This window comes from Mustelus asterias, chromosome 24, assembly GCF_964213995.1.
Source record: "Mustelus asterias chromosome 24, sMusAst1.hap1.1, whole genome shotgun sequence".
Taxonomy (NCBI): domain Eukaryota; kingdom Metazoa; phylum Chordata; class Chondrichthyes; order Carcharhiniformes; family Triakidae; genus Mustelus; species Mustelus asterias.
The window spans coordinates 22,512,666-22,530,945 of NC_135824.1; the positions used below are offsets into that span (position 1 = coordinate 22,512,666).

Here is an 18,280-nt window from a genome sequence, read left to right on the forward strand (position 1 = left end):
TAATTATATCTAGCTACTAGGATGATCATTATGCCTTCAATATGTTTCATATTGTTGTTCAGATTTTTGTAATTCTTTCTTGATGGCTGACAGATGTAAGTGCTCAGTTGCAAAGAAGATATTTACTTCAGAGCAAATCTCCATGAAACAGCCTGAACCGCATTAAATCCCAAGCTCGTCCTACACGACATTGTAGGGTATTGTTTAATGTCAACAGCATTTATTTAAAGTTTAGTGCGGTGACAACATTTTCCAGAATGCTAAGCACATGGCTTCACCGCTCACCATCCCGCCTCTTAACTAGTGCAGCATTGAACAGGGGCAGTTCAGAGAGAACATCAAAGTGTGACACAGCTGACTCCACCAAGAGGTTCGCGGGTCAATAACATATAAAAAGGCAAGATGATTTGCCCCAAGTTCATGTTTTCCTCAGAATTATCTCCACTTTCTTCAGTTTACAATAGCATGTGTTTTTTAATATTTATTTATTCGTGGGACATGGGTGTCGCTGGCTGGCCAGCATTTATTGCCCATCTCTAATTGTCTGTGGTAAACCACTGTTAGCTTATTACCTGTACATGTGACATGCCTGGACACATCCCTGCCAACCCTACCCGAGACTCCTCCCCCACCCTGGTCCAGGTATAAAGGCGACTGCTCCCCACCCCCCTGCCTCAGTCTGGACCAGTTCATCGGCATGGGTGTGCTCCAAGTCTTTTGCTAATAAAAGCCTATTTGTTCTTGCATACAAACTAGTCTTTGCTCGATTGATGGTGCATCATTGCCCAAGGGCAATTGAGAGTCAACCACATTGCTGTGGCTCTGGAATCACATGTAGGCCAGACCAGGTAAGGACGGCAGCTTTCCTTCCCTACAGGACATGAATGATCCAGATGGGTTTTTCCGACAATCATAGAATCCTACAGTGTGGAAGGAGGCCATTCGGCCTACCGAGCCTGCACCGATCACAATCCCACACAGACCCTATCCCCATAACCCCAAGCATTTGCCCTAACTGGTCCCCATGACACTAAGGGGCAATTTTTAGCATGGCTAATACACCTAACCCGCACATCTTTGGACTGTGGGAGGAAACCGGAGCACCCGGAGGAAACCCACGTGGATATGGGGAGAATGTGCAAACTCCACACAGACAGTGACCCGAGGCCAGGAATCGAAACTGGGTCCCTGGCTCTGTGAGGCAGCAGTGCTAACCACTGTGCCAACGTGCCAACCCCCAATCGACAATGGTTTCATGGTCATCAGTAGATTCTTAATTCCAATTTTCTTTTAATCAAATTCAAATTCCATCATCTGTCGTGGCGGGATTCGAACCCGGGTCCCCAGAACATTAGCCAAGTTTCTGGATTAATGGTCTAGCGATAATACCACTAGGCCATCAGAAAAGCAGATCAGACATTACAATCGGCCTTAACACCTCTGCTACAGGCGTGGACGGCCTCCTTCTGTGCTGTACGATGCAATGGTTTTATGGAGGAGAGAAAAAAGATAGTCGCTTACCCACTGCTAATTATTATACCGTAACATCAGTGACAATGAAGATAGGCTCACCTGCAATGCTCTCCATGGCTGAATTGTTCAACATGTTTTCAAACTTTTTTGCATGCAGACATGACTCCCTAATATTGATTGCAAACAATACTATCAAAAAAAGAACAAAGAACAATTCGGCACAGGAACAGGCCCTTTGGCCCTCCAAGCCTGCGCCGCTCATGTACCCAACTAGACCATTCGTTTGTATCCCTCTATTCCCAGTCTGTCCATGTGGCTATCTAGATAAGTCTTAAACGATCCCAGCATGTCCGCCTCAATCACCTTGCTTGGGAGTGCATTCCAGGCCCCCACCACCCTCTGTGTAAAATACATCCCCCTGACATTGTGTTGAACCTTGCCCCCCTCACCTTGAACCTGTGTCCCCTTGTGTTCGTCACCTCCGACCTGGGAAAAAGCTTCCCACTGTTCACCCCATCTATGCCCTTCATAAGGTCGCCCCTCATCCTCCGTCTTTCCAGGGAGAACATCCCCAGTTTACCCAATCTCTCCTCATAGCTAAGACCCTCCATACCAGGCAACATCCTGGTAAACCTTTTCTGTACTCTCTCCAAAGCCTCCACGTCCTTCTGGTCGTGTGGCGACCAGAACTGGACGCAGTATTCCAAATGTGGCCTAACCAACGTTCTATACAGCCGCAACATCAAATGCCAACTTTTATATTCTATGCTCCATCCAATAACGGCAAGCATGCCATATGCCTTCTTCACCACCCTCTCCACCTGTGCTGCCACCTTTAAGGATCTGTGGACTTGTACACCCAGGTCCCTCTGTGTGTCTATACTCAAAAAATATCAGAACTTCTAAAAGACACAGTTATCTAAAGGAAAAGTTTCTCTTAAAATTAGTGTAAAGAAAATATGAATTACAGAGATACAGAAGAAGAGGCGATGGTCTAGTGGCATTATCGCTAGACTATTAATCCAGAAACTCAGCTAATGTTCTGGGGACTAGGCTTCGAATCCCGCCACGGCAGCTGGTGGAATTCGAATTCAATAAAAAATATCTGGAATTAAGAATCTACTGATGACCATGAAACCATTATCGATTGTTGGAAAAAACCCACTTGGTTTACCAATATCCTTTAGGGAAGGAAATCTGCCGTCCTTACCTGGTCTGGCCTACGTGTGACTCCAGAGCCACAGCAATGTGGTTGACTCTCAATTGCCCTCCAAGGACAACTAGGGATGGGCAATAAATGCTGGTGAATGAATTTTTTAAAAATGCCTGATAATAGTCAAGAATCTGGTAACTGCAGGAAGCACTAAAATCTAGTTTAACAACTGCTGTAGTTATGAAGAGAGGCTGGAGAGATCCAGGCTTTTTCACTGCAGCCAAGAAGATATGACCTAGAATCATAGAATCCCTACAGTGCAGAAGGAGGCCATTCAGCCCATCATGCGAGCACCGACATCAATCCCACCCAGACCCAATCTCCGTAACGAATGTATTTACCCTGCTAATCCCCCTGACATTAAGGGTCAATTTAGCATGACCAATCAACCTAACCCTCTCATCATTGGAGTGTGGGAGGAAACCGGAGCACCCGAAGGAAACCCACACAGACTCAGGCGGAATGTACAAACTCCGCACAGTCACCCAAGGCTGGAATTGAACCCGGGTCCCTGGCGCTGTGAGGCTGGATAGCAATCTTGTGGATGCAATGAAGTTGAAGAGTTCTGATAAATATAGTGATATATCGTTCCCACTGGTCAGTATGATGGTAATCATAGAACCATAAAATCCCTACAATGCAGAAGGAGGCCATTTGGCCCATCGAGTCTGCACCAACTCTCTGAAAGAGCACCTTACCCAGGCCCACCCCCTCCGCCCTATCCCTGTAACCCCACTCATTTACCATGGCTATTCCACCTAACCCACACATCTTTGGACAAGAGGACAAATTGAATTAAAGAGACGGCTAGAGCATTTCTTTGCCAAGTTGGGTGATTAGAATGTGAAATTCTCTGCCATAAACTGTCAGGTTGAAAAAGAAAATGTTGAAGGGATTATAGGCGGAGTGAGGAGCTCATGCTTGAGCTAAGACTCATGTGGAAACTTGATGGCAGAAATATCGATTTGTATGTGGTAACATTCTTTGATTTTCATTTTCTGGCTCATACGTGAACAATAAACAGATGACTGTCCAATAAATCCTGGCAAGAATCACCCTTCCAGTGCAGACAAGTAGGAAGAAAACTCATGGAAAGTATCTGCAATCCATTAATATTCATTTCTCTTCCTATTTTCTTCACTTGACTTGGAAAGCAATTCAATAGGTGTCAATATTATTCCAAATATTGACAACAGACCATGAGCGTAATCAACTGTTTGAGCCCTTTGACTGTAAGATATGGGAGCAGGAGGAGGTCATTTGGCACATCAAGTCTGCTCTATCATTCAATGAGATCAGGGGCGGCACGGTGGCACAGTGGTTAGCACTGCTGCCTCAGCGCCAGGGACCCGGGTTCGAATCCCGACTTGGGTCACTGTCTGTGTGGAGTTTGCTCGTTCTCCTTGTGCCTGAGTGGGTTTCCTCCGGGTGCTGCGGTTTCCTCCCACAGTCTGAAAGACATGCTGGTTAGGTGCATTGACCTGGACAGGTGACGTAGTGTGGCGACTAGGGGAATTTCATAGTAACTTCATTGCAGTGTTAATGTAAGCCTTACTTGTGAGTAATAAATAAACTTTAACTTTATGACTGATCTGAGATAATCCTCAACTCCTGCCTTATCCCCATAACCCTTGATTCCCAAACTCATTAAAAATCTGTCTATCTCAGCCTTGAATATGCTTAACGACCCATCCTCTACAACCCTCTGCAGTAAGAAATTCCACAGATTCACTACCCTCTGAGAGAAGAAATTCCTCCTCATCTCTGCCTTAAATGGGCGACCCCTTACTCTGAGATTATGCCCTCTGGTCGTGGACTCTCCCACAAGGAGAAACAATCTCTCAGCATCTACCCTGTCAAGCCCCCTGAGAATCCTATATGTCTCAATAAGATCATCTCTCATTCTAGTAAACTCCAGTGATTACAGGCCCAACATACTCAACCTCTCCTCATAAGAAAATCCCTCCATACCTGGGGTCAACCTTGCGACTGCCTCCAATGCCACTATATCTTTCCTTGGATAAGGGGACCAAAACTGCTCACAGTCTTCCAGTTGTGGCCTTGTATAGTTTTTGCAAGACTTTCCTATTTTTATACTCCATTCCCTTGAAATGAAAGGCCAACATTCCATTTGCCTTCCCTGTTATCTACTGAACTTGCCTGCTAGCTTTTTTATGCATGAGGACCCCAAATCCCTCAGTGCTGCAGCTTTCTGCAATCTTTCTCCATTTAAATAATATTTAGCTCCTGGATTATTTCTCCAATCTCATTCTCTAAGGGGCCTATGTTCACTTAGGCCTCCCTCTTTTTAAAGAAGCTCTTGCAGTCCGTTTTTATATTACTTGCTCTCATAGTTTTTCTTCTCCTTTTTTTGGGTCATATTTTGTTGGTTTTTAAAACTTTCCCAACCTTCTGGTTTATCACTAATCTCTTTGCCACATTTTATGTTTTGTTCTTTCAGTTTAATACTCTGCTGACACTCATACTCTTCCACTTTCCAGTAAACCCTGGCTACTTTGCTCATAGCCCTGAGGAAAAATTGATCTGCCCTAATTCAAATCATGTAACGCATTGTATATCAAGGATAAACAGACTTTCTGCTCTATATATCTCTCTAAAAAGGTTCAGTAGTCCTTCTGATATGTCCTTGTTAGTTACAATAATCTCACTTCATCCACTGTAGTGAGCTTCTTATCCCAAATGATCAAGGAGTTGTAACTTCTCATATTTCTGTTCGAGAACTCATACCCTGTTGTCTTAAGGTATCACCACTGAGCAACATGTTGATTTATGGGTTTATTTGGTGTTTCAATGATGAGATCTTGAGACTTGTATGTTTAAACATGAACCATTTATTGTTAATATCCGTAACTATATGCAGATTCCAGTTAATGTCATGCATAGTGCTGCTTCTCCATGCAGGGTGCTTCCAGAGTGTTCTCTGAGTCTATTACCATGTGACTCTACGCGTCATACCATGGGCAGTGCTATTCTCTAGTCCCACATTAACTCTTGATATGCCATGCACCTTTGCACTGCAATGGCATGCAGGCATATAATACAACACACTCATTAGGACTCACACAATTCCCAGTTTGCTGGTGTAATTGGCAGGTTTTGTTCTCTTCTGAACATTTCAGATGGAAAACCAAAACACCAGCAATAATTTCAGGGAGCCAAACTCAATTGAACTTTATGGTAATTTTAACAAGCAAAAGCGCTTAGACCAGCACAATGACCAGCTACTAACTCGCATACCTATAAATACTTATCTATATGTTATAATCTTTGATTTTCATTGTCTGGCTCATGCATGAACAATAAACAACAGCTGATGCCTGTACAAAGAATCCTGGCAAGAATCACCCTTTCAGTACAGGTACATAGAAAACTCATGGAAAATATCTGCAATCTAGATAATATTCCCTTCTCTTCCTAGTGGTTAGCACTGCTGCCTCAGAGCGCCAGGGATCCGGATTCAATTCCCAGCTTGGGTCACTGCCTGTGCGGAGTCTGCACGTTCTCCCCATGTCTGCGTGGGTTTCCTCCAGGTGCTCCGGTTTCCTCACACAGTCCAAAAAATGTGCTGTTTAGGTGCATTAGCCATGCTAAATTGCACCTTAGTGTACCTGAACAGGTGCCAGAGTGTGGTGACTGGGGAATTTTCACAGTAACTTCACTGCAGTGTTAACGTAAGCCTACTTGTGAGTATAATAAATAAACTTTAACTTTAAAACTTCTCTGCTTGACTTGGGATGCGGTTCCACAGGTGTCAACATCATTCCAAATATTGATCCGCCAGACCGTGAGTGTTTGAATCCTCCGCGGACAACATACTCTGCTCCTTCAACTGTTTTTGGCACATAGTCTTCTGTACCTTCAGCACTAGCATCCTAACAGTTCCACAGACATTGTGTTCCTTTCCTGAAAAGAATGGCATTATTCCGCTATCTTAATGTTTCTGGGCACAAGCCAAGCTTGTAAGCTTTGTGCTTATACAGAGAAAGAAACATATCCAGTCAAGGTTAGCTATATTTCTATCTAATTAATATACTGGTGTGACCATTGAAGCTGTTCTAATACTCAGTATTGTACCACATGAAGCATTTCACCACTGTGCTGTTGAGAGAACATGAGTAACTTCACACAGCTGAAATTCAATGATGGAGATAATTTTTCCACTAGGATATCTAAATCTTCTCTAATACCATTGCGTAAACATTCTGCCTTTAATGGGAAGATTGAGCGCTTCCAGTAATTGCTTAACATGCTTCAATCAGCTAAATTAGAAATAGAGATCCAATTTAATATCAAGGAAGCAGCTAATTTCCCTCAAGTAAAACAGCTTATTCTTGTAGAATTGGACATGTTGGATTTAAAACCCTATCCTGTTGGAATTCATCCAATGTTGCCATTTAGCTAATACCCAAATGCCATATTTCTCAACATGAACAAGCTCAGCTCAAGGACACAGTCCAGCCACTGAGAAAAAGCGAGTTCCACGTCCTATAGAATCCCTACAATGCAGAAAGGAGACCATTCGGCCCATCAAGCCTCCACTGACAACAATCAGGCCCTATCCCTGTAACCCCACATATTTACCCTGTTGTCCCCTGACACTAAGGGGCAATTTAGCATGACCAATCAACCTAGCCCACACGTGTTTGGAGTGTTGGAGGAAACTGGAGCACCCGGAGGAAACTCACACAGACAGGTACATTGCAAACGGTTCATTCAAAGTGGCAAGTAAACTGAACTATCCGGAGTGGATACTATGACAACTAAGTGGCCAGTATTTACTGGTGAATATTGCTTGGCACATCAAACTGCGAAACCCACTGATAAATGTACTTATTTCAGGAATTACTGTCACACTTGGACTTGAGATTAGATGGGTTTTTGGCCAGATTTAATTTGTGTTTTTTGTTTGTCTTTGGGCCAGTTTTGGTTAGATGCAGAATGGAACTGTGAGCAAATTAACTTAATTGATGAAAGCTGAAACCCCATTGAACGCAAGACTTGTGTCACTTATGAGTTTAGGATGAATCCTGATATTTTTCATATAACTGAAAATAAGGGAGCTGATACTTTATTTTGAACACAAATCACTCATAAAAATACAAAAAGCAAGTCAATGAAACTGAATCAATGAGATTGTTGTGACTTTTGATTGAACTTTTCTCTTGTTTTTGAATGTCAAAGTAACAAAACATGGCGCCAATCTGAGACATAGATTGTGCCTATATTTAAAACATTACTTTGAATGTTGCTTCAATGAAAACTTGAAAATTAAAACATTATTTAAGATATATTTTAAAATCCTAGTGCATTTTTATTAATTAGGTTGTATCTTTGGTATGTGTTGTCTTTAAACTGATACCAGCTGTTGGATACATATACTTACAAATTTCTAAAAAACCATATTAAAAAAAAATATTAATACAAAGGACTGGATTTCACTCTTGATGGGACATTTGCCAGCTTGGTGCACCCGCCTCAGGAAGCAATGCCTCAAGTGGTGCGACTTCTGTTCACAAGAGCCGACTGCTAGATGAAGTTTGCCCACAGCCCCCAGACGCAGATCGGAGGCAGGATCAGAGGCTGCTGAGTTAGGAGTTAGGCTGTTTGTAAGGCAATTTTTTGGTTCTTTGGGACTTTGTCCCAGCTACTTAATCAAATGTTAGGCCATCTAGCTCTCACCCCTCATGCCCTATCACTCCCCCACCCAGTTCTCATCCATGCCAACTCATGCCCCCACATCCCTCCCTGTAGCCTCTCATACCCTCCACGCAAATGCATGCTCCCCACCCACATTGTCCCCTTAGAATGCCCATGCCAACTTAATGCCAATCCATGCCAGCTACCACCGCACTTTATCCTTACATCTCTCCATGCCAATTCAATCAGTTCCACCATGGGAAGAAGTCAGAAACCATGTTGAGATGAAATAAAATGGAGGTCTGAATATCTATTACAGCTTTATTTACAGCTATAATAAAACACTCCCATTCATGAAAACCCATTAAAAACTTTAAAAGCCATTCAAGTACTTAATCGCTTATCAAAACAAACAGACTTTACCCATGACCCAACATCACAGTTAATCATTTAATAACCTCTTTGAGTTGTCAATCTGTGAACTTACAACCCATAATTTCCCATCCCCACTGTTGGGATAATTGTAGGTAGTGGAAAGCAACCAACCAGTCATAATGATAGCCTTTGGGGTAATGCCAAAAGAAACAAATATTATAACTGATGGAACAAATATTTTCAACTCTCCCTGATACAAGCAGGCTTTCTTTTCAAATTGTAAAGGGCTGTGGATTTTTAAAACTTGACAGCTTGTATTTTTTAAAATCCCGTTGACACAGGCAGGCTATTTTATTCAATTATTTAAAGGGCTGAGTGTTTAGGTAACTTGTCAGCTTGATAGTTGCACATACCTTTTCTACTCTTTGTGAGCATTTGCATCTCCTCCGTAAATTCATGACTCCCACAATGTGAAATAAAGCTTTTGCTACAGTGAAAAACAGGGTCTGTCTGAACTCTGCACAAGGCCCTACTGAATTTGGGCTTCCCGCCTGTGTGGGGCTTTATCCCTGCCCCCTTTCCTCTAGCAGTGAAAATGGGATCTCTCAGAAATGGGGAAGGAACTTGTGTGTCTCATCCACCATTTTTAAAGGTCCACAGAGTCACCACGACACCCCAAAAATCTGGGCCAAATTCCCTTCATCTCTTCACATTGAATCCAGAATATTTAAACTTATATTGGTGTAATCATCACAAACCAAAAGGGAATAATTACAATATATTAATGATAGTTACAGACATGGGGCTGGACCTTCAAAGGCTGTTGGGGGGTGGGGGGGGTGGGGGGTGGGGGTCACCGAAACTCATCCGCCAGATCAACACACTGGTTTCCTGATGCAAGAGTGGCACATTTGGATTTTCATAGGGGGTGACCAGAGGCAGAATGCACTTATTAAATGGATCACCAAAGGCGCCTACTGAGCTCATTGGCATCTTCCTCCAAATCGACGTGCCATCAGCAACACATCGTGAGGGAGGAGGTGTTCTCATTGCGGCAGACAACCTTTGGCATTGGGACACCAGCCTGAAAGACTGGGAGATGGCTCTCAGTGTCAGCAGCAGAAGGAACGTAGAGTTGATTGCATCAACAAGTTGCAGAGGAGCAATGAAGAGAGAGGGGGCGCAGTGCTGACCAAGTCAAGGGCAAAGGTTATGGCCCAATACCGGCAGGGAATTGAATGTTCCTGTGGCTGTTACAGCTTCCAGCATGACATGAAGAGATTCATCTGAACGCTGGGATGGTGGGTGGGACTGCCCTGCCACAGGAACTACCCTGGCACAGGGACTGCTCTGGCACAGGGACTAACCTGGTACAGGGACTGCTCTGGCACAGGGACTACCCTGGCACAGGGACTGCTCTGGCACAGGGACTACCCTGGCACAGGGACTGCTCTGGCACAGGGACTGCTCTGCCACAGGAACTACCCTGGCACAGGGACTGCTCTGCCACAGGAACTACCCTGGCACAGGGACTGCTCTGCCACAGGAACTACCCTGGCACAGGGACTGCTCTGGCACAGGGACTAACCTGGCACAGGGACTGCTCTGCCACAGGGACTACCCTGGCACAGGGACCATCCCTACCTGTTGCCCTGGGCTGTGCTCAGTCTGAGCAACTTTAGCTGCCATTTGCCCTATAAATTAGGCTCTTTCTCGAACCAGCCAAGACTCCCTCCCGCGTCCGATGCCCCAAATTGGGCTGTGAACATGACTCTTGTCCAATTTATAAATCTGCAGGTGGAAATTGCGTTGGAGCCAGGGCAGGGTGGAGCGCCAGGAGTCTTTGCGATGCCAGGGCACCAATCCAACAATTTGAACGATTGCACAGCAGGCCCACAAACCAGCCTGACAAGATAGGCCCAAGCTTTAAAGTCTGACAGGAAAACTCTGGTGAACTCCTGCCACTGCTTTGAATTAATCTATCCTCACTCTTCCGGCTAATTAACGTAGATTTATTAGCAGTTTGGTGGGAAATTTTAATGTGCACCTGTTCCTGCTGCCTAATTAGTACAGACTGATCAGGAATTTGGTGGGAAGTTTCTGCATGTGTTCCTCTATGAAATGGATGCCTAGACAACAAGTGAGTGTGTTGAGATTTCCAGCGTTCATTAACAGCTAGTCCACCTGTTTTTAGAGAATATAACAATGTGAAGGGTGGAAAGATTTCCTTATTTTCATTTCCCGCTCTCCAGCTGTAGAATTTGCAACTGGAGCAATGAAGCAGGCGGTGTGACATCAGCATACAAGCTGGAATAACACACAGAGGATTTGGTTTCTTCCGAGAGTGACATGGAACTCATGTAAAAGGAAATAGCGATGTTGTTTTATGTGATCCATGATGAAGAAACACGTCTGTTTTAATCTGAAACTGGAAACATCCAGTTTAACCGCATCGACCTGTTGTTATTCCTTGTGGGTGTAAATGTTGATTATGCTACCTTGGGAAGATAATGCTTAATGTGCTTTCCCAAAAAATATAGTTGCTCTTCCTCTGTTTACCCTCATTAGTGATGCATCAACTTTCCCAATGATGAATTCTAGATCTGTGTGGCCCCGTAGCATCCTGGAAGCTGGTGGATTTCAACTTTATGTGCCTTTATTTTTTTAAATTTGTGGCTTCAGCATTAGGCAAAGCCCAACCAACATGCCTTGATTCAGATTATTCCCCATGAATTAGCAAACTTTCAGCCCTCACTCAGCGGTAGCACTCTCCTTTCTGAATTGGTCACACGTTCAAGCCCCAGGAAAACTTGAGCCCATAAGACATGAAATCAAAGACTCGTCTTCCTTCTCGGGTGGGTGGCACTGTTTGAAGAGATAGGGAAATTCTCCCGGTGCCCTGTGAATGATTTATCAGTCCACCATAGCACGAATATATATATATATAGGCCGGAACTTTTCCACCTTGGTCACCACGGAATCGGAGCGGGCAAGGGTCCGACAACGGAAAACTCTGTTGACCTCAAGTGGGAATTTCCCAAGCGAGGCCATAAAATCTCACCCAGAGAGTCATAGGCCCGAATGTTACAGCCGTTCACACCAGCGGGATTTTCCCATCTCGCTGCAGTGAACAAAGATCTGACTGGGCGCCAAATTCTCTGACTTGGCTACAGCGGGAGCGTGGTGTGAACGGCCAGTAAGATCGCACCTCTTACATTTGTGGGATCTTGCTGTGTGCAAATTGGCTGCTGCGTATCCTATGTTGCAACAATGACTGCATTTCAAAAGCATCTCATTGGCTGTGCAGTATTTTGGGAGGTGAACGGTGCTCTATAAATACAATCGTTTCCCTTAATCAGATAAAATAAAGGGTTGTGTGGTTTTAAACTCGAATTAAACCTGATTTTTTTAAGTCGACTATTGAGTGTGGATTGATCCGGAACACAGTAAAAACCCCAGCTGACCAATAAATGGGATTAGACTCCATGATTTACCTGAATGGAAGTTCTTAAAATCCCAAAGCTGCTCCAAGCCACATTGAATCTCACCTTAAACCAGTGTTCACTTCCCTTCCAGTTCAGCTGGATCTCACTGGTACCTGAATTACAGTTTCTCACTGTGGTGAACCATCGTTGGTTCCCACTAGATAGTACTGAGCCAGGGTCTGGCCAGTACTACAAGTATGTATATATGTTGCTGTTGGGGTTAGGGATGGGTTGTTCTACTTGTTGCTGTTGGGGTTAGGGTTGGGCTGTTACACCTTGTATTATAGTTATTGTGGTACATCCCAGTCAGACTCCGCCTCCTGGGAGAGGTATAAAAGGTCTCTGCTCTGTCTGGGATCCCTCAGTCTGGGATCGTGTATATAATTAGTAGCTTCGTTGTACAGCAAATAAAAGCCTTTATTTCCGAGCATCTCAAGCCTCATGTGTGATAACGTGCATCACTCACTTCATGTATGAAGTTACATGAGAGACTTCGCCACACTGAATGCAAACAGCTCCCAGGAGAGAGACATGGGCACGTTACAGCCAGTTAAGAATGATAGACTTCTTTAATTGGTACTGATGAGAAAAATGGTCAAATGTTAGCAAACAGCAGAATCTACTATTGATAATATCCATTTAAACAGGGGCTCCATTGAGCTAACAGCCGGAAGGACGTGCGCTGTTTTTGTTGGGAAGAGGGGTTAACACAGGTGGATTCAGAATTAGGTCCAGTTTTAGTTTGCTTCTGCTTTGCTACGTGTTATTAATATTTATTTACATCTACTTTGTCTCATCTTTACTCAGTGAGTCTAACAAAATAATAAGCCCACCTCAGTTCAAATCTAGCCTAAACCAGGTGGCCCAGAAACTCTGATGAGTTTGAGGTTAACTCTGTCTGATGGCAGCTGTACTGAAACTTCCCAGTGCTTTTCACCTAGTATCTTTCATTTTGATCAACGATTTGGAACTTTGACCTCTCTAGTGGCCAATCCAACACTGTTGGTGACACTGTTGGATTCAAGCTCCATTACTGAAGAGAGCCTGTCCCCACGTCCAAATGGAATATTGCACAACCAGAAAAAGGGTTGAAGACCCATTGTAATCAGTCCTGCCCCAAATCCTTCCTCCCACACAGTCAAATCACAATATTCTCCTACCCAAAGAAGGGAGGCATACCCAGGCTCAGTCTCTCATAGCATCACAGATTCCCTACAGTGCAGAAAGAAGCCATTTGGCCCATCAAGCCTGCACTAACAGCAATCCCACCCAGGCCCTTTCCCCATGACTCCAGGAATTTACCTTTATCCTGCTAATCTCCCTGACACGAAGGGACAATTTGGCCAATCCACCTAACCCGCACATCTATGGACTGTGGGAGGAAACCGGAGCACCCGGAGGAAACGCACGTAGACACGGGGAGAATGTGCAAACGCCGCACAGACAGTGACCCAAGCCGGGAATTGAACCCGGGTCCCTGGCGCTGTGAGGCAGCAGTGCTGACCACTGTGCCACCCACAACTACAGCCGCTCTCAACTACAGTTACACAAAAGCCGGTGATTTGAAAGACTTTGGATCATCAAACCTCCGCTCTTGCTCATTCTTTTCAGTTTTTTCTTCTCTCCCTTTTGTTGTGGAGAATGCAAAATGGTGAAATTTCAAATAAACTGGTTTCCAATAACGTTGTTCGTACCTAACATTGGCAATCTTTATACATAATTCACTTCTGTTCCATTAATGAAGATTTCATTCAATATTACATTTCATTACATCAGATTATATACTTCATGGTTCTAGGCAGAACTTAAATTAAATTCCATATTTAATATCCAATTCTAATAGTAATGAATGAGAGCAACTCTGACCTTTCTGCCATTGTCACATACAGTTGCAGTGCTAAATGTGAGGCAACAACGTATAGGATAGTAACATATTATTTGTTGGTACACATTTATAGTCCATGAACATAGAGAATTATTTTGTAATACCACTTCATGGATTGTGCATTTTCCCATAATTACAAATCATATATGTATTCATATCCATCGACATATATACACACATATATTCATATAAACACACACATATATATTTATAAAATTGACTACAGTTCCTAAATAAACATGAACATGTTGTAATACAAAATATATATCAATAATAAATACTGCATTGTATTTTGTTTAACTCACTTGTAAAATAGAGTTTGCCTGACATGAGTGGATTAGTACAGAGGCCTTTTATCCTTCAGTTTTAATGGGATTGCACTTGTTTGATAAAGAAGTCATCTTGGTGCCGCACCAGTTCCAAGCAGCACCAGCTCTGACCCAAGTGGCCAAAGGCTGCTGCTGTGGGCAGCTCCACACACCCAACCGACTATCAATATTGCAAAAAATGGCAGCACATTCATGGCGTCTGTTTCGGGGCACTTAATTCCATCAGCCTCATGTACGGTGTTGTTGCAGTTTGTTTCCTTGTCACAGGAGTAATCCTGTAGAACCAGCGAAAATGTAAGGGATAAAGTCATTAGCTTTCAGACCTGTAAAGCAAGAACGCCCCCAGTACAGGCGGCGAACCCTCCTGGTGTAGGCTTCCTCAACATGTTCCTGGTCCGTTGCCATCTGTGACTGTCAGGAAGAAGCTGCCAACCATTAGGTAGCAGCATAATACCGGGCAGGAAGTAAGTCATGGGGAGGGGGATTCCGGAAAGGCCTTGTTGTCAGAGAGGAGAGTGGAGCAGGGGGAGACCATACTTTCTTTGTAGTATCCAGAGGAGCACTCCTGTTCCCCCAACTCCACAAAAAAAGTTACAAGAGAAGCTTTGATGTGGAGATGCCAGCGTTGGACTGGGGTGGGCACAGTAAGAAGCCTCACAACACCAGGTTAAAGTCCAACAGGTTTATTTGGAATCACGAGCTTTCGGAGTGCTGCTCCTTCATCAGGTGAGCCAATCTGAGGAATGAGCAGCGCTCCGAAAGCTCGTGATTCCAAATAAACCTGTTGGACTTTAACCTGGTGTTGTAAGAGAAACTATATGATGGCCGGGCCTTTTCTACTCTGGCTTGCTCTGTGAGGAGATTTAATGGCAGTGTTTAACATGCTGAAGGGTTCTGTTAGAGTAAATAAAGGAGAAATTGTTTCCACTGACAGGAGGGCTGGCATCTAGAAGTCCCAGATTTAAGGTAAGTGCTGAAAGAATGAGAGGGGAGGGGAGGATTTCCTTTACACAGTGAGTTGTGATCTGCAGGGCACAACCTGGAAGGAAAGTGTAAGCAGATCTTTCAAAATGGAATTGTGTATATAATTGAAAAGGCCTTTTGGCTAAGATCAAGTGTGGTCTGGTGATGCTGCACTTGGTCGTGGCCATTGGGTTGCATTTAAGCTTCATTTTCATATGAAGCAATTTTTAAAAGCGGCATCTCGGCCTTTTGGCTCAGATGCAAATGAGATCAACAGAATATAAGAGGAGGAGTTTATATATATATTACCTGATGGGGATATCACATGACACCGCTTGATCCTTGGTCTCCACTTCCCTGGTTTCCATTGTTTTTTCTTGGTTCACAGACATCATATAGTCCAGTTTGTCCTGCAATTCTTTATTCTATGAATTAAATGCACCATTAATACATCAGGGAATAAAACAAACATTTATTATGTATGGACATTTCATAGAATCATAGAAAGCAGAAGGAGGGCATTCGGCCCATCGAGTCTGCACCAACCACAATCCCACCCAGGCCCTATCCCCATAACCCATGCATATACCATAATTCCTCTAGTCCCCCTGACACTAAGGGGCAATTTAGCATGGCCAATCCACCTAACCATCACGTCTTTCGGACTGTGGGAGGCAACCAGAGCACCCGGAGGAAACCCACAATGACACGGGGAGAACCTGCAAACTCCACACAGACAGTGACCCGAGGCTGGAATTGAACTTGGGTCCCTGGCGCTGTGAAGCAGCAGTGCTAACCACTGTGCCACCGTGCTGCCATTTCATATACAGAATTCAACCATGTGCCCAATCCACTATTGAAATCTAATGGGGGGCATTTACCAGGCCCCCAGCGGCATGTTTCTCGGTGATGGGAGGCAGCCCATTGACCTGTGGCAGAGTCTTCTGGTCCCATCACTATGAGTGGGATTTCCCATTGAATCCACCCCTCGTTGCTGGGAAACCCAGATGTTCACTGTCGGTGGGACTGGAAGATCCCGCTGGTGAGAAAGAATGGGAAAAATTCCCCCCAACCACCATTAAATTAAAGTTTTGCAGTAATAGATTTGCAAGCCAAGATCGCCTACTTAGGTCACCAAAAGAGAAAATGCTGGAAAATCTCAGCAGGTCTGGCAGCATCTGTAAGGAGAGGAAAGAGCTGACATTTCGAGTCCAGATGACCCTTTGTCAAAGCTAAAAGGCACCGAAAGTGGGAGATATTTATACTGCAGGGTGAGGGAATGAAGGATGAGTCATAGCCACAGAAACCAGGGGAAAGGCTGCTCATGGCAGCCCGTAGAGAGAATAAAAGGTGGGACTGGCCAAACGGCAGAGAAGCTGAAATCAGAGGGTAAGCTGTGACAGATGAAGATGTGGGGGAAGGGGGGAATGGGTGGGAGAGAGGTAAAATTCAGAAGAAGGGGGAAAGGGGAAGCAAAGGGGGAGAAAAGGTAAGAAAAGGGGAGATAAAATAGGGGGAAAGAGCCGGGGGGAAAGAAAAATAAGGAAAGAAAATAAAAACTAAATAAAATGAAAACAATGGGGTGGAGGTGGGGTAGAGCTAATCATCTGAAGTTGTTGAATTCGATGTTGAGACCGGAAGGTTGTAAAGTGCCGAGCCGGAAGATGAGGTGCTGTTCCTCCAGTTTGCGTTGAGCTTCACTGGAACATTGCAGCAGGCCAAGGACAGACATGTGGGCATGGGAACAGGACCATGTGCTAAAATGGCAAGCAACACCAAGATCAGACCAAAGGTGCTCAGCAAAGTGATCACCCAGTCTACGCTTGGTCTCTCCGATATAGAGGAGACCACATTGGGAGCAGCGAATGCAATAGACCAAATTGAAAGAGGCGCAGGTTGAAGGCTGCCTAACCTGGAATGAGTGTTTTGGACCTTGGATGATAAGCGTGGAAGACGTAAAGGGGCAGGTGTTACACCTTCTGTGATTGCATGGGAAGGTGCCATGGGTGATGGGAGAGGTGTTGGGTACAGTGGAGGAGTGGGCTAGGTTATCCCAGAGGGAATGGTCTCTGCGGAATGCAGACAGAGGGAGTGAAGGGAAAGTGTATTTGGTGGTGACATCACGCTGGAGTTGGCTGGAGTAATTTGCTTTTATTGCCTACTTATGTAGTCAACTCAAATTTCATTATGCAAGGAATTCCACCAGCATATATTAGAACATAGAACATAGAACAGTACAGCACAGTACAGGCCCTTCGGCCCAAGATGTTGTGCCGAACCTTTTCCGAAATCAAGATCAAGCTATCCCACTCCCTATCATTCTAATGTGTTCCATGTATTATAATACATTAATTAATAACCTTACAGCATTGACACATTTTTATTGTTTTTACGGTGCCATTTTATGTTGTTTGTACCTTGGTTAAAGCAGCTCATCTGTATCTTGTGTCCAACTCCCATTAAAGGTGCATCGGTTGAGTTTTCACTTTGAGGACGGAGAACGGGGCAAAGATTGTTTCTGGGTCCCAAACCTGCCCCAAATGGGGTGGGGGGGGGGGGCGGGGGGGGGGGGGGGTGCGCTGCGCTGGAGAGGTTACTCACTCATTGGGGCAAATTTTACCATCCCACCCACCATGGGAATTGGAGTGGACAAGGGACGGACCATGAAAAGGTCCATTGACCTCAGGATCTTCTGATTTCGGGGCCAACGAGGTCAGGAAATCCCGCCCTTTGAGTTTTTTGGTCGTTATGGAGACCAGTTCCCTGCCCAATTAAAGGGGTAAATTAAACAGTAATTTTGCTTTTGTTTTAGTATTTAAGTACAGCTATTGGATAGTTGGATATTAAAAATCATCTGTTGCACAAGGTTCAGGAATAAGTAGCGGGCGAGGGGATGGGG

The 18,280-nt window shown here is 44.4% G+C and overlaps 1 protein-coding gene across 1 annotated transcript in view; it reads right to left on the bottom strand.

Moving 5' to 3' along the window:
- LOC144511023 (uncharacterized) overlaps positions 1-18,280 on the bottom strand; it is an 85,604-nt gene that overhangs the window by 12,100 nt on the left and 55,224 nt on the right. The window contains exons 13-16 of the mRNA XM_078240997.1: positions 15,691-15,806; positions 14,616-14,693; positions 5,033-5,214; positions 1,573-1,662 (exon numbers count right to left, since the gene is read on the bottom strand). Of these exons, the coding sequence (XP_078097123.1) occupies positions 1,573-1,662; positions 5,033-5,214; positions 14,616-14,693; positions 15,691-15,806 (466 nt within the window). The remainder of the gene's footprint in view (positions 1-1,572; positions 1,663-5,032; positions 5,215-14,615; positions 14,694-15,690; positions 15,807-18,280) is intronic.